The sequence below is a fragment of the Daphnia carinata genome, chromosome 9, assembly GCF_022539665.2.
Source record: "Daphnia carinata strain CSIRO-1 chromosome 9, CSIRO_AGI_Dcar_HiC_V3, whole genome shotgun sequence".
NCBI classification, from domain to species: Eukaryota; Metazoa; Arthropoda; class Branchiopoda; order Diplostraca; family Daphniidae; genus Daphnia; species Daphnia carinata.
This window is the reverse complement of record NC_081339.1, coordinates 2,183,292-2,198,111: the sequence shown is the minus strand read 5'-3', so window position 1 is coordinate 2,198,111 and position 14,820 is coordinate 2,183,292. Positions and strand designations below refer to the sequence as shown.

Genomic DNA, 14,820 nt, shown 5'->3' with positions numbered 1-14,820 from the left:
CTACGCCAGTAATAATGAGTCTGAGCGGTAGATGGCTACGTGTCGGAAAAAAAGAAAAAAGTGCGATTTTTTTTTCCCGCCATTTTTTTTTTTTATGTAAAACGGATTGTCATATGGCGATTTCCAATGGCTGCCCTACAGAGTAGGGTTAGGGCAGTCAGAAACCTAGCCATGACGTCATGCACTAGCCGGGGCAGTGCCAGGTTTTGAGTCCATTGGAATACATTTTTTGACTGGGTGCAAGCAGACGCTCTTTTACCGCACATTTGTAAACAAAAAATGGCAGGTGTTGAAAGTGTAGGTTATAGTTTTTGTGTGTAGTGTGTGTAGTGGTTGTAGAGTTGTGATGCCATTATTTGTGTTCCTATGTCCCATTTCCACCCACCCCTTTTTATATTTATTTGGAGATATTATTAATAAAATTTTCATCCGTAACTATGTATGATTGTAATCCTTAATGTAGAAAAAAAACAATACAAAACAAATAGTAAAATATTTTCTTTATTTGTATTAAACTGCATTAAAGACCATCATAATTATTGCATTTTAGTTTTAGCGGTACAGCTTCCGTGGTTATTGCTACAAATGGTATCCTGTAATATTATAAATAACTGAAGTTAATCGGTGCTTGGTATGTTAACATGTAAATAATACCCTACCTGGTGATTTCAAACCATTTTTTACTGTAACAACGTCGATATGGCTTAATTTAGCGCTTGATTATTAACTATATAGGCATATGGGGAGCGAAAACCAGCCAAGATCGTTCCAAAATCACTGCTGCAACTTACTAAATTAAAAAAAAGTCTATTCAATGAGAAATACTTTACCTGACGTAGGACACTTAATCCATCCTCATTTTTTTTAATCGGTACACTCGTTGTTGCAAAAGTCTCCTCACTATAAAACAAGTTATGTAAAACAAAATAATACAGCATAAACAAGACTAACTGCTAACAACAACGAATTCGTCTGCAAAAAAGTAAAAAATTCGTCTGCTAGGAAGTGCCCCGTTCAGGGTTTGAAAAACTGAAAAAAAAGTCAGTTTTTGCGAGCGCCCGAAAGGGCAGTTTTAGGGCAACTCTAAAAATTTGGGGCAGCCATTGGAACACAAAAACCCAGGGTTGCTCTGAAAAAAAGTTGCCCCGTCAGCCCATTGGAACATACTTAGGGCAAAAAATTGCCCTAGGTCAACTCTAGGGCACCCATTGGAATTCGCCAATAGTTTTACCCAAAATAAAAACAAAAAATATTGGCCTTGATTTCCTGTTTTACTGCTATCGCCATCTAACGGTCACGTTTCTAGTTAATTCTCTACATACACTGACCAAAAAAAATTCTAAGCCCGACTAAATAAGCCAGACTTTCTGGTTTTTTACAGTTAATTCAAAAACTAGAAGCCTGGTATAAAAAAATAATCCATTTTCGTGATCAGCGATCAATTTCGAATCGGAATAATGTATTTTTAATGAAATCTAGGATTTTGAAGAAAATTGGAAAAATGAGAAGGCTCTTACTTCTTCAGTTTTGGCAAAATTTTAGATTTCGCTTTAAATACATGGTTTCGATGCAGAATTGAACGGGCATCACGAATATGAGAGTTGTTTTCTCGTGGGACTCATAGTTTTTGAATAAAACGTAAAAAAACGGTAAAGGTTGGGTTAAAAAATAAGCCCGGGCTTATATTGTCGGGCTTAAAATTTTTTCCTATTAAAAAACAATAGCATTAAATATAGATAACTATAGATGATTCTGATTCAAAATTAACCAAGGAACACGAAAATGGAATTTGTTTTTACGTATAGCATATAGTTTTGGAGTAATCTAAAATATAATATTAGTGTGTGCGAATCGAAACCATTACTAGCGCGCCAGTACGCTACAGCGCTAGTGCGATGCTTATTTTGTCGGGCTTATTTTAAAACCTGGCCAAACAGCATTTCCACTAGATGGGGCTGCAGATTCATCAGCCTCTAGCGTGTGAAATGGAACTATTGTTATTTTTTGTTGTCATGTGATTCTCATTGTTTACTTTGTTTTTACGTTGACAACGTGTATTTGAGTTTCCCTCGTCTGAACGGTATCGTTTTTTTTGTTGTTTTTACCCACCCTTGTTATCGATGTGCAAATATTGCACTGCTTCATTACCTAAACGAAATGTCAGCCGTTGCACTTGGGCTTAGAATGAGGTAATATTAACATACTTTTGGAAAACCAGGTCTCATGTTGTATCATTCTGGGTAAAGCTAGTGTTACTAGCAGAACTGTGCATGATATTTGGTGAAAATTGATGGTTTTTGTGTTTACAACCAAAAGCCAATTTTCAGGATTATTAAGAATGATAATTTACTACTTTTACATGTACAACATGTTAATCTTATTCTTTTTTATTAGTAAACATACCCAGTAGTGGAGTTGCAAGTACCAGATGTGTTCTGTTGTGTACTTTGCACATATTGTGATTTGTTGCATGATTTTATTACTTTGTGAATCAATTGTAACTTATTTATGAGACATTCTTGAAGATGTGCTATTTGCTAATATTCTGCAAGAATAGATCACCCATTTACTTCTGTCTGGTAATAACCATATCTGTTCAACTATCCCCTTAATTCTGGATGAATGGCTACAAAATTAAGGGGATGGTTTTAAAACATTTGCTTCAATTATTATGTGTGTGGTAGTGATTTGAAGTGGTATACAGGTCGTACCTGAAAACTGAACTTTAAGAACTTTGAAAGGCCATGTTATGTTCATTTACTATAGTTTACGTTTGAAACTACGCAGATCTTTTGTAACTTGTGAACGAGAACATAGTTCATTTTTTTAAATTTTCGAAATTTTAACTTTCAGTACAACTTCCGGTTTGAAAATGCCTAATAACTCACTATCTGTTGGTCTAAATGAAAAAAGAACCACATTTTCGTAATCCTCGTGAAATTTGGGGTCGAATCCATGTATCAGTAGGAAATACCCGAAAATCGTCAAAAATCGCAAATTTCCCTGAACTATACTGAATGAACGTTCAGGAAAAATCGCGATTTTGGCCAAATTGGACTTTTCGCCAAAAACAGGTCAAAATAGGTCAGACACACCTTAAATTTCACGAGGATCACGAAAATCACATTCGTTTTGTTGTGGGCCCAGTATTTCTGGAGATATAGTCTACTTCCAGTTACTTCCGGTAATTTTTTTTCAACTTCGCAAAAACTAAAAAATGAACATTAATATGCCAAAAATTTTAAGCATTTTGATCATATATGAAATGGTGTAGTGGCTTCTTTCGTGCTTGTTTTGTTATTTTACTGTTGGTTGATTGATATACTTATGACACAACTTCGTTAACAGAGACTACTATCATTATGTATCACGCTAATGGGAAGGTATACCTGGTAAATATAGATCATAGCATGAAGATATACCACATACTATTATTATAACCTTATCATGCACGGCCATCTGATGTACAGTTAGGTTTAAAAATAAGCCCGACTTTTTCTTATTTTACGTTACGCTGTAGCGTATTAGCACGCTACGGGAAATTACGTAATACCAATAGCTCTGAGGTAGAGTGTGTGATTACGGGAATCGAAAGTCAAGAGTTCGAGTCACGTCTGGATCCTATGTGCCAGAGAATTGAGTTATGGTTCCCACTGTAGTTAATATATCTTTGTACAAAAAATGAATTACTCTATTGTATTTATAGGTGACATTCCCAAGTGCAAATAGATTTCCTTCAAAAGACATGGAAAAATAGTTAACTAAATTATAAGACTCATGGCTCTATGGTTGAGCATCGGCGTCGCACGCCAGAAATCAAGGGTTCAATCGCCTGAAGAGTCAAAATGAAATTAAATTAATATATATAACTCAATATGTCAAATTAGATGTACAATGCATGTATACTATTCAATATCATTAATGCACTAAAAGTTGTAGAATCTCCATGAAATGAGATTAAAGTGCATCGTTCCGTAAACAATGAAGTCGTCTAACAACGAAACATTCTCCCATAATTGGGAACAGCAAAAATTGAAAATATAACGCATATGTCCATAAAATGACATTGTGACATAAATAAGGAAATGTTCACATTAGTAAACAGAGCAACAGCACGAAAGTAAAAAAGACAAGATCTGAAATTTTTTTTAAAGAATTTGTATTGACAATATTCGGCACAATTTTAAGACTTGCAACTTTGAAAGGGCAAAACAGCCGATTTCAAAGTTGCTGTCAACCGAGGTAGGGAGAGACACTACCTCAGTTGACTCACCGGGGAGATTACCCGGTGCGTGGCTAAGAGAAGCCGGAAGAAGAGCGAAGGTTGCGGACAAGCTTTTACGTGAGCGATTAACTGTTAATTCGGATTTTTGGGTAGCCCCACAGCCCTCCAATGATATCATCGGACCATGAGGACCCCCACGTCCCCTTTCCAGACAGCGCACTCACAACCGTTACTGCTGATCACAGTAGGGGCATGACCCCCTACGGGCTTATTAAAAATTTAAGGGAAACGGGGCCACAGAAAAGAAGGGAGCCCAGATATGCACTTTAATTTATATAACTTTTAATACTTTGTTTTCGGACTGCAGCAACGACTGAGGGTAATGGGCAGGAAGCATTTTTCAAAAATTCCTTCGGGCTTCCAACCGTTATCATTATGATATTTGGTTTGACTAGATACCTCTTTTGATTCAGTATGATTCTTAACCTATTTAAAGAAAACGAAACATGAATCAATTTTTAAATGTTTGCCTATCAATATATATTCAATAAGGATCGGTGCAATCCTTCTTTACCTTTTGTTTTGGTGAACTACTGGTATTAATTGTATTCGGCTAATGGTTTGACAGACAGTGCTTGCTTGGATGGTAAGTTGACAGGCAATGAAGAAACTAATCATTAAGCGATTACCATTTTCTAATACCTATGCAAATAATACAATAAATGGAATTTTAATTAGTTGTAATCATGAGTTTCCTGGCACAAACAAAAAAAGACAGACCTATTGGATGAGACGGTTCAAAACGTTCCAACTTCTTTCAGGACCCCTGCACACATCACAGCATTTATGAGGAACAGGAGAGGTTAAAAGTTTTCTTTCTTTAAAAATCTATTTATTTCATAACATACCGTGATAAGCTCTTCTTTTGTAATGGGCAGCCCTCTCTAAGTACTTGCTTCAATACTTGGAACAGTTGAAACAAGCGGTTGTGATAAAAAAAAGTATCAGCACCACTGGCAAGAATGTCGACATGAAGACTTGTTATGGACATTATCTACAATTGGTACAAATGACAGATGGGGTGAAACCGCAGTAAGACGAAATAGCCTGACGGCGTTTGGCAACCGCAAAGTACGCTACAGCGCTAGCACGATGCAGCAGAAAAATTCGGTGAGTGTATGTAGAGAATTACCTAGAAATCTGACCGGGAGGTGGCGAGAGCAGTGAAACAAAAAAAGGCCGATATTTTTTTTTTTTTTTTTTTTGGGGTAAAACGGATTTCCATATAAGACGGATATACAACGCCATCTATTGAGAGAAACATCGTAAAAAAGCGGCGGTGGTGCACTATACCATCTCAGCAAGCCAGAATCCCTATAGCGAAAATTTCCTAGAGTCGACTGCTGCGGAAAGCTTACAGAATACACACTATTCGCGCTGGTTTCCTAAAGGAACGTTTTGAACCTTTAATGCAATATATTCTAGAATTCTACAGAAATAGCAGTGCTCCCGAAATCGAGAACTTTTCCACACGTTATGTCGTTTGTGAGCAACATCATAATCAATTTACGACCTTGTAACGAAAAAAAAATTGAAATTTATTTTTTCTAGCTTCTTTAAAATAAAAAAAAATTATAACTATAGGTAACGTCGTTAACTCGGTGGTACGTTGGGCATCGAAGAAAGCTGGAGGCTCATCAAGAAACAGGAAAGGGCATGCTCCAGGTAAACGAAGAGGGATCAAAGCCCAGGATGGGACTATAGTGACACAAAGTTCCATTTTGTTACGCCAGCTTAACATTCGCTGCCACCCTGGACTCAATGTCAGTACTTAGATATTGGCATCATAAACCCCATATTCTGTAATATATTTAATTATAGGTTGGCATTGGCAAAGATGGTTCTCTTTATGCCCTACAGCCAGGGAAAGTACTTATAACATGTGAAAAATTTCAGCCCAACTTTGACAAATACTGGACAGATAGAGTTTACAAATCAAGAAAAGATAATATGGTTAATGTCTACAAAAAATACTTCCATGTCATCCCTGAGCCGTTAGAGCCAAAATTCAGATTAGTTGACACAGTCTGAGTTATTGTTTTTCTATTAGTTTAGTTTGTAACCACAAAATAAAATTGAATTTAACGAACCATCGTCGCAAAATAAAAATAATTGAAAAAAAAAAAAATCACATGAAGGCTTCGGTGTATCCATCAGTTTGGGTGAGGTAAAACAGCCGCACATTCTTGAACTTATCGAATTGACGAGAAATAAAACCATATTTCAATACAAATTGACACCAACAAATTCCAAATCATTCCGTTGTCAAACACTCAATCCCATCCATCTCTGTATCGTCAATTTCATTCGACGATTTGGTTAACGCTTCCTTTGTGCTCATCTTCTTTAAGAAATTTGTTAGGGGGGTACTTTTCGACTCAGTCTTGGGTTTCTTGGTACCAGAAGTTGGGATACTAATTAACGTGATTCTTTTTTTGGTTTTGGGGGTCGACACTATTGATGGCTTATTGCAGGATTCTTTAGTATCTTTGTCTGATTCAGGAAGATCCTTCTCCAACGATGTTGTAACCCTGTTGGTTAACGAAAGATTATTTGGCTGCACAAACTGCTTAATGAGTGAAACGCGTGGGGTCTTGGCAGGCGGGGTATCTTCTTCCGTCCTAGAATCATCAGCTTTACGTCCTCGCTTTTTGGTCTCCGTGGCGAATTCCCAAGCGTTGATGACAGACAGTTCTTTGAGATCGTAATGATCAAGAACATCAGGCTGAACCAACCAACACGTCCTACCATTCATTGCTCCCGTTTCTGTGCATTTTGTCCACGAAGCAATTTCGGCGATTTTAGTCAAGATCTGTGCCTTAGATGGAGCTAAATTCATAGAATGCATAAATATTGCAGATTTTGCATTTTGGAAATTTTATTAATAGATTTACCATTTTTATTTTCGTCTGTACGATTTCGCCCCAGATAGGACTGAAACTCCTTCACTATCGTCAGCTTACTGTAAGAACTCCCATGAAGTAGGCGTATAAGGGCTGGAATATCATTTTCGCTGACAAGTCGCTTAGATGCTTTATTCTCACTTCGAGCGGTTTCATCGGCAATCGGTGACTCGCCATTCTCACAAAGCAGTTCACTGCAACTAAGTGGAATAGGGTTGGCTGAAGAGAACACCACAGTGGCGTAGCGCTGCAGAACTTTTAGAAGTTGCGGTTCAAGATTCAAGTCATCTGTCCAGCAACAACCAATTAGACTTGGTTTAATGTGGCATGTTTTCTCTTTTAACTCTCGTTCGAATTGTTCTTCCTTTAGTTTCAGCTTCTCTTTTGCTTCAGAGGGGGACATCGGCCGTTCGTCGTCCTCCTTTTCTCCTTCTTCATCACTCAAGTATCCATGAGGTACAAGGAACTCGTTATCCACCTACAAGAAACAAAAATTCATAGGTTTCAAAATGGACAACTGAAAAACAAAGAAATTGTCATTAAATTTACAAACCTCGTAATCATCAGCCGGTTCTTTTTCTTCACCTTCTGCTTCGGAATCGGTTAAGGATTCTCCTGGTTCAACTTCTTCTTCCCACTCGTCATCAGAATCAATTTCGTAGTCGAATATGTTCTAATAATTTTTTTTGAATAACTAATTTGGTCTTCCGAGTTCGTGTTCAATTTACATACCTCTTTCCCGAAAGGACGCCTAGGCCCTACTAAATGACTAGTTTTACCCCACGTCCCCCAATAAGCGGGGCGGCGGTTTTCGCAGAACTTTAACAGCTTCGGTCGCATCCTTCGGGGCAGCGGTGGTACTACTGTTATAATGTCTTCTTTGTTCATCGCACCTTCTGCTTCGTCTTCATCTGTCAGCAACTAAATGTTAGTTATTGCGTTTGCTTCGATACCAGTTTACTTACCTATCACTTCCACTTCATTGTCTTTGACAAGGGGCCATGTTGCGCCATGGTTTCTTCCTCTATTTCCTTTGAATTGTAGGCAATTTACTTCCGTTGTAGGTTTTGACTTTTTTAATATTTGGTCAAGGAAATCTCTTCTAGAAAAATCGAATTCGCTACGAACGGTTGGAGCTAGTTTCATGTTTTCTTTAATCTATTGGGAAATAATATATTAGCTAGGACTGTCAGAAAACTTAAAACTTCCTCTTCACAATCATAGTAATACTGGAAAAAGCTAACCTGGAAAGGTGGAAATGCTAAACAGAAGGATGACGAAGTGACACACGGGGTATTGGTGTCATTCTTTCCTGCAATAGTTTTCTTTTGGGTGAAAAAATTTGTAAAAACTTGGGAGAGCCTTTCTTTTTTTCGCCGTTCTTCTTCCTCCTTTTTCTTTTTTTCATTTTCCTTTTCTTCTTCTTTCCGTTTTTTCTCTTCTTCTTTACGCCTTTTTTCAGCCTCTTTTTCTTCTTCTTTTTTCTTTCTCTCCTCTTCTTTACGCTTTTTTTCTGCTTCTTTTTCTTCTTCCTTTTTCTTCTTTTCCTCTTCCTTTTTCTTTTTCTCAGCTTCTTTTTCCTCTTCTTTCTTCCTTTTTTCTTCTTCCTTTTCCTTTCGTAAACGTTCTTTTTCTGATTTCTCCTCAGCCTTTTTTCTCTCTCTTTCCTAAAGCCAAAGAAAATAAGTGGTCACAATTTTGAACTGCTTTTTAATAGATTAGATATTTAATACCTCCTTTTCTTTCAGCCTTTCCAATTTTTTTTTTTGTCGTTCAGCTTGTCTAGGGGTTGAAGCATTGGCTGATGAGGATGATTTGCCTAATTCATCATTTGATATGTGACTTGTATCCAGTTCACTATCTAACTCACCCTCAGCCAATGACACATTTGGGATACTATTTGATTCATCTGAATCCTCACGCAATGAGTTATACTTGGTTGTGTCATCAATTTCAATGGTTTCCACTTCAGATGAGTTCTTATCGACCACTGCAATCACATCACACCCTTTAGCTTCACTTGACACTTCAGATGTTTTGCCATTCTTAATTTTGGGCACAGCATTCTTATTATCAATTGGTGTGAAGGAGAGCGTCCCTATAAAATCAAAGTGAAGAATACAACACTGATAGAAAGAGTCATAAAAAATTTTTAATTCTAAGCTCAACCTTGAATAAGTTTCTTCCCTTTGGGGGTTTTAGGACTCCGGCCATCGTTGATTTCTGAGTAAAAAAAGAAGTAAAAATATGTAAACAACAATAACCCTAGAAACTTAAAATTATGTTTCACCAGTTTCCGGAATTCCAACCACCTTGCTCATTCTTGAACTTTGATAACAAAAATCCGGGTATAGATAATTTGCCCAAAACGAAATGTGGTAATTTACTGTATTTTCCTTCGTGTTTGGATTCGGCCAGACCTCTTTAACAATGCTTCTCGATCAGACCCTTGGCGCCAGAATTTCCACTTGTATTCAGCTGTAGTTCTCCCAACAACACTAGATGGCGACGGCCTTATCTATAGTTTAAAATGTCAATCCGCAGCAGGTGTTTACTCTTTTGCCGATCGTTATCGAGAGTGAAAGTCAAAACTCAGTCTACATTTGCCACAATAGCCACACCTAAAATGTCTGCAGTTATGACAGGGTATGGAAACACAAAGCTGATATCTGGAACTGAAGTTCCTTTAGGAGTAAGTATCCTTGATTGTTTTATCCACGATATTACGATTCCTCGTTCTATGACCATGCTGTCGTAGCAGTTGCAAATACTATGGTGGTTGCCATTTGCTCTTGGGTTCAATTGTGTTGCCAAATTTAGAAATAAAAATATCGATTGCACGAAATTTAAAGATATAATGTAAACAATATTTCTAAGTGATTGAATGTAAAAAGCAAAATTGGTGCCAAATGCATAATGGTCACAAAATTTCTTGTGGAACAGGCCACCGTGATTGATTTCCGTAGTGACACAGTAACAAAACCAAGTATAGAAATGAGGACAGCAATGATGCATGCAGATGTTGGAGATGATGTCTATGGCGAAGACCCTACCGTCACTGGTGGGAATAAGAAACTTTGGCATCTATTTTATCTGTAATATCTTGTTCTATAGAATTGCAGAGCCTGGCAGCAAAACTATTGGGAAAAGAAGCTGCCTTGTATGTTCCATCAGGAACCATGTCTAACTTGATTGCCCTCTTGACACATTGTAAATTGCGAGGAAGTGAAGCAATTGTTGGGGATGAGAGTCACATTCTACATTATGAACAAACTGGAGCAGCCCAAGTAAATGTTTTCATACACAATCTATGATGACAGGATGTTAGACCATTATTCTTAGTTTGGAGGAATTAATCTTCGCCCTGTCCGAACATTTTCGAATGGCAGCTTAGACCTGGATGAAGTAAGGAGGAAAATACGTAACAGTAAAGATGCCCACCAATCCCACTCGGTTTTGCTTTGTGTTGAAAATACTCACAACCGTTGCGGTGGTAGGATTGTTCCACACGATTGGACTTTAAAGGTTTCTTCTTCGTTAACTTTCGTCACATTTCGAAAGGCAATATAGTATTAAGTTACATTGTATTTAATACAGTGTACGTTTTCCCTATTCTTCCAGGCAGGCCGATTGGCCAGAGAAAATGAAATGAAATTTCATTTAGATGGAGCACGAATTTTCAACGCTGCTGTTGCTTCAGGCGTCTCCGCGTCAGAATTGGTGGAACCCTTTGATTCCGTAATTTGCGCTGTATGTTTCAAATCAAAATGGTAACCTAATTCCATATCTTTTCAATTAGATATCAATATGTCTCAGCAAAGGATTAGGTCAGTCGGCATAAGCTAGATGAAAAAATTGCGCACTTGGCTGTTGAACAACTTATTCTTGTTTAGGTGCTCCTGTTGGTTCACTGCTTGTTGGATCGAAAGCTTTCATCAACGAGGTATATCTTCTGGTTTTCTTTTCCCGGTAAATACCATCTTTATTTTCTGTTTAATCCATAACAAGGCCCATCGCTGTCGAAAAGCTCTTGGAGGTGGAATGCGCCAGGCGGGTATCTTGGCCGCAGCCGGCATTTTGTCATTGCAAAATGGACCAACTAGGCTAGCACAAGATCATGTCTTCACTAAGCAATTGGCAGTTACAGCTCAAGAGGTTGGTAAGGGCATCGTGGAAGTTGATTTAGAAAGTGTGGAAACGAATATGGTTATGTTAAAAGTCAATATTGAAACGGGTGTTACTCCGAGTTCACTTGTAACAAGACTCGCTACTACGACCGACAAGGAAAAAGAGATAATTGGTCAAGATATCCGTTTGCTGGCTTACCCAATGACTGAATTGAACGTAAGGATCGTTGTCCATTGCAACCATACTTCCGAAGATATTAAACTGGCTCAAGATAAATTAAGATTCGTCTTGGGAGAACTGCAAGGTAACGTTTAGTACGCTGAAGAACAAGTCTTTATTCCGTGTACCGTACCATACCATTACAAACGTACATACATACGATATGCATAGTAAGATTGTAGAGTGAAAATTTGCGGAGGAATATTCCCGTTGTAACAGGCTTCATTCGTCTTCTGTTCATGTACAAAAATAAATGAATTAATAACCTCCTGTAAGAATAAAGCAGCGGTTGGCATATAGATAATAACATGCAATTCTTTAAAACGCCAACAAGAACAAGCATAACCCAATACAGTAACTTTTTCCAATTCAACCACCAAATCTTGTGGAATCTAAGCACTATTCCCAAACGTTAATGTACTAATTATAAATAACACAAAGCCAAGCAATATTGACTTATTGAAATGTAAAAGTTTTGTTAACATCTCGAACGTGTTTATTTGTTCTATGCTAGAAAAAAAAAAAAAAAGAAAAAACCCACAGCCAAGCGTTCAAAAAGCAATGCAAGCCAGACGGTCCACAAACGTATTACAAAACAAGTTGATTACAAACCTTCTCCTTCTTCGAAGAAAGCTTCATCGTCGCTCTCAAACGTATTATCCGGCACCTTATAAAGGCGAATGACGGGCTTGTTGGGATCCTTCACCAGCAAATACTTGCCGTCCTCTTCTTTCATACACAAATCGATAATACAGCGGAGTATGCCCCAAGCGTTGTCCATGTTAAGGTTGATTTGCGAGGCGAAATCTGACGGACGGAACTGCTGGGTTCCTAAGATTACGTGACGTGATGTATCGCGAAGATGCATCCGAGACACGTATCTGCAGTACAGAAAATAAGGTCACGGTACGCGATAAAATAGACAAACGATATCTGGAGTTATTGCGTTCATACCCAAACTTGATCCAATCGGAATTGGCAAGAAGAGCTTGGACAGTCCACTTAGCCAGCTTGCACGCATTATTCTTTAGCTCGTTGGCCAAAACCGCACCCCTTTGGGTGTCTAGTTTTTGACGCCACTCGACTCCTCCAGACAACTGCAGATGATAAATAAAATAAACAACTAAGACTGTTAATAATGGAATATTTGATACGTACTCTGGAGTCCCATTCATTTAGAGCTTTGATGTTAATGAACTGCGTATCACCAGCCGATCCAACAGTAGCTGCGTCATGCTCGCAACGAGCAACTAGGACGACACCTCCGTCCAAATCCCATTTGCGATAACGGTATGCTACTGAGGCTACCTCGCCTACTTCATCTTCTGAGATGAATGGGTTAGGCTCTTCCATTTTGAATTTTTCTTCCCCCTAGAAATAATTTTTGTTTATCGGACAAATTAAATATGTTTGTAATGGCAATGTACCATTTTCAAAACTTGTTGGGATAAGTTATGATTAATAAAGGTTGCTTCCAATGCCAGATTTCGAGGACTATTAATACCCTCTTCTTGAGGAGGTTCATTTGATGTTTCAGATACAGTAAGCAGATCTAAACAAAAATTTAAGTTTAGATGTAACTAAATTTCTTTTTGTCGAAATAAATTCATACCAAATTCTGAATCATCACGTTTGTCAAAGAACAGTTTACCACCAACTTTTTGAACTATTATATCCCAGCTATAGTTGGAACGAATGCTGCACATCAAAGTAGCTAGGATAGAATCAGTAGCATAAACATTGCCTTCCGTTTTTGCCAACTATTGAAGAAGGGTGTTAGAATGCGTATATAACTTTTAGCATATGATACGAGTAAACGTATTGTACTTACTTTGCGGATAATGGGGTCATCGGTGGTGGTGACTTTGTGAAAAATACGGTCAATCCTCTGAAGCCTTCGCTCATTTTTTACGGTAACTCGGTCATATTGCTTGTCATAAAACTCAAGTTCACCACACGTAAGCCTTCATGTCAAATTTTAAAACAGACACAATTATCTAATATAGAAACAGAAGCAATAATATCAACAAAAAATGCTTGCTTACAAATCACTAGCTTCCTTAGTGAGACGTAAAGACAACTTGTTCAGCCTGGGGAAATCCATTTCTTCAATTATTTTCCATGATGGCTGCACAATTACTGATGATTCACGATTTTTCACTTGAATTTGTCCCTGCAATAAAGTGTCATTAATTTATGCTAAAGAAAATCATACAATTGATAGTTGTACTTGTCGTGGACCTCTATTATTCCACTTATTTCTGGTCTGCCTCATTCTATTATCCTTCATTTTTCCACCTTTAAAAAACAAATTACAGTAGTAGAACAAATATTTCACATACTTCAATTATAATACTACCTTTCAATGGCACTGGCTGAGAGTTTCTGAAGTTCTGTCTGCCTCTTGCCAGACGCTGATTACGAAGGAATCTTCCTCTAGCATACATTGGCCTAGGAGTCCTTGCAGTGTCCACAAGTTGGAAACTATTTTCTTCTTCATCATGGAGATAAGCATATTGGCTACCACCAGCTCCTCCGGCATATTTTCCACCACCACCATACTTGCGATCTTGAAATGAATAATTAATGCTGCTTCCACCAGCCCATTCTGACATCTAGCATGAAGGGAATAATCAGAAGTCGTTTACTTGTATACAACACCGGATGATGTTACCTTCGAAAACGGTTGGTAAGGCATATCTTTGTACCGATCGGGTATACCCAAAGGTCCCCAACCATCATTATTGTCTTGCGTTGCTGGTGGGACAAAATGCGCAGCCATTTTAAAACAACTACGACAATATTCCCAACTCAAACTGGAAATCTGAATACTTGCCAAAACCGGCTGACAGGTTACAACTCGCAACACACTAGTTGGCAGCCGCCATTAGACCGGATACGGTTAAGGCCATGGTTGCCAGAAAAACTATGATATTTGCCGCTAACAAGAAAAAAGAAAAAATTAAATCATTATTTGAGTTTGAAGAAGTTATTCCCTCGACTTTTGAGATGTAGAAATATTTCAGGTGCTACATATTTAAAAACAATAAAAAATGAGTACAACTACCATGCTCGAAAGGGCTCGGCTCCGCTTACCTGAGACCCGGCTTACTACCAGAAGTGCCAGAAGGTACTTTCGGACACACAAAAATGTGATTTTTCCAGTTTTTTTTCAACTCATCGCCAGTATCTTCCGCGAGCAAGCTGGGTATTAGGCAACCAATTGCTCGAGAAAATTACATAGAAAACATCTTTTTTTTTTTTACAATCAATCGACTAAATAAT

The 14,820-nt window shown here is 37.9% G+C and overlaps 4 protein-coding genes and 1 long non-coding RNA gene across 5 annotated transcripts; 2 read left to right on the top strand and 3 right to left on the bottom strand.

Moving 5' to 3' along the window:
• Positions 1-4,181: 4,181 nt before the first annotated feature.
• LOC130688567 (uncharacterized) lies at positions 4,182-5,332 on the bottom strand. The gene is made up of 4 exons (XR_009000458.2): positions 5,134-5,332; positions 5,006-5,051; positions 4,800-4,927; positions 4,182-4,711 (listed from the first exon to the last, which is right to left on the bottom strand). It is a non-coding gene; the product is annotated as an uncharacterized LOC130688567 (long non-coding RNA).
• A 314-nt stretch (positions 5,333-5,646) lies between these two features.
• LOC130688563 (large ribosomal subunit protein bL27-like) lies at positions 5,647-6,374 on the top strand. The gene is made up of 3 exons (XM_057511546.1): positions 5,647-5,801; positions 5,870-6,048; positions 6,107-6,374. The coding sequence occupies exons 1-3, from the start codon at positions 5,762-5,764 to the stop codon at positions 6,314-6,316; spliced, it is 429 nt and encodes a 142-aa protein (XP_057367529.1). The 5' UTR covers positions 5,647-5,761; the 3' UTR covers positions 6,317-6,374.
• A 43-nt stretch (positions 6,375-6,417) lies between these two features.
• Positions 6,418-9,648, bottom strand: LOC130688548 (chromatin assembly factor 1 subunit A-like). The gene is made up of 9 exons (XM_057511526.2): positions 9,479-9,648; positions 9,358-9,411; positions 8,922-9,286; positions 8,433-8,855; positions 8,154-8,346; positions 7,921-8,099; positions 7,742-7,861; positions 7,180-7,666; positions 6,418-7,114 (listed from the first exon to the last, which is right to left on the bottom strand). The coding sequence occupies exons 1-9, from the start codon at positions 9,507-9,509 to the stop codon at positions 6,540-6,542; spliced, it is 2,427 nt and encodes an 808-aa protein (XP_057367509.1). The 5' UTR covers positions 9,510-9,648; the 3' UTR covers positions 6,418-6,539.
• Positions 9,649-9,710: 62 nt separating this feature from the next.
• LOC130688552 (L-allo-threonine aldolase-like) lies at positions 9,711-11,801 on the top strand. Its single transcript, XM_057511531.2, has 8 exons — positions 9,711-9,880; positions 10,132-10,249; positions 10,303-10,475; positions 10,531-10,713; positions 10,810-10,926; positions 10,988-11,015; positions 11,082-11,131; positions 11,197-11,801. The coding sequence occupies exons 1-8, from the start codon at positions 9,719-9,721 to the stop codon at positions 11,629-11,631; spliced, it is 1,266 nt and encodes a 421-aa protein (XP_057367514.1). The 5' UTR covers positions 9,711-9,718; the 3' UTR covers positions 11,632-11,801.
• Positions 11,637-14,438, bottom strand: LOC130688550 (eukaryotic translation initiation factor 3 subunit D-like). The gene is made up of 11 exons (XM_057511529.2): positions 14,210-14,438; positions 13,895-14,150; positions 13,766-13,833; positions 13,581-13,708; positions 13,367-13,499; positions 13,148-13,295; positions 12,963-13,087; positions 12,694-12,906; positions 12,490-12,632; positions 12,148-12,416; positions 11,637-11,768 (listed from the first exon to the last, which is right to left on the bottom strand). The coding sequence occupies exons 1-11, from the start codon at positions 14,315-14,317 to the stop codon at positions 11,758-11,760; spliced, it is 1,602 nt and encodes a 533-aa protein (XP_057367512.2). The 5' UTR covers positions 14,318-14,438; the 3' UTR covers positions 11,637-11,757.
• Positions 14,439-14,820: the final 382 nt, after the last annotated feature.

What these genes read in the sequence shown, in the direction of transcription:
- LOC130688550 (XM_057511529.2), bottom strand. Translation starts at nt 14,317, where the DNA reads ATGGCTGCGCATTTTGTCCCACCAGCAACGCAAGACAATAATGATGGT. An exon ending in CTTACCAACCGTTTTCGAAG is followed by an intron (nt 14,151 to 14,209) that starts GTAACATCATCC and finishes CCTTCATGCTAG; the next exon opens with ATGTCAGAATGGGCTGGTGG. An exon ending in ATGACCCCATTATCCGCAAA is followed by an intron (nt 13,296 to 13,366) that starts GTAAGTACAATA and finishes CTTCTTCAATAG; the next exon opens with TTGGCAAAAACGGAAGGCAA.
- LOC130688548 (XM_057511526.2), bottom strand. Translation starts at nt 9,509, where the DNA reads ATGAGCAAGGTGGTTGGAATTCCGGAAACTG. An exon ending in AAAGGCTGAAAGAAAAGGAG is followed by an intron (nt 8,856 to 8,921) that starts GTATTAAATATC and finishes CTTTGGCTTTAG; the next exon opens with GAAAGAGAGAGAAAAAAGGC. An exon ending in CAATGAAGTGGAAGTGATAG is followed by an intron (nt 8,100 to 8,153) that starts GTAAGTAAACTG and finishes AGTTGCTGACAG; the next exon opens with ATGAAGACGAAGCAGAAGGT.
- LOC130688552 (XM_057511531.2), top strand. Translation starts at nt 9,719, where the DNA reads ATGTCAATCCGCAGCAGGTGTTTACTCTTTTGCCGATCGTTATCGAGA. An exon ending in CACACGATTGGACTTTAAAG is followed by an intron (nt 10,714 to 10,809) that starts GTTTCTTCTTCG and finishes CTATTCTTCCAG; the next exon opens with GCAGGCCGATTGGCCAGAGA. An exon ending in CGAAAGCTTTCATCAACGAG is followed by an intron (nt 11,132 to 11,196) that starts GTATATCTTCTG and finishes ATCCATAACAAG; the next exon opens with GCCCATCGCTGTCGAAAAGC.
- LOC130688563 (XM_057511546.1), top strand. Translation starts at nt 5,762, where the DNA reads ATGTCGTTTGTGAGCAACATCATAATCAATTTACGACCTT. An exon ending in CATAATCAATTTACGACCTT is followed by an intron (nt 5,802 to 5,869) that starts GTAACGAAAAAA and finishes TTATAACTATAG; the next exon opens with GTAACGTCGTTAACTCGGTG. An exon ending in GCTGCCACCCTGGACTCAAT is followed by an intron (nt 6,049 to 6,106) that starts GTCAGTACTTAG and finishes ATTTAATTATAG; the next exon opens with GTTGGCATTGGCAAAGATGG.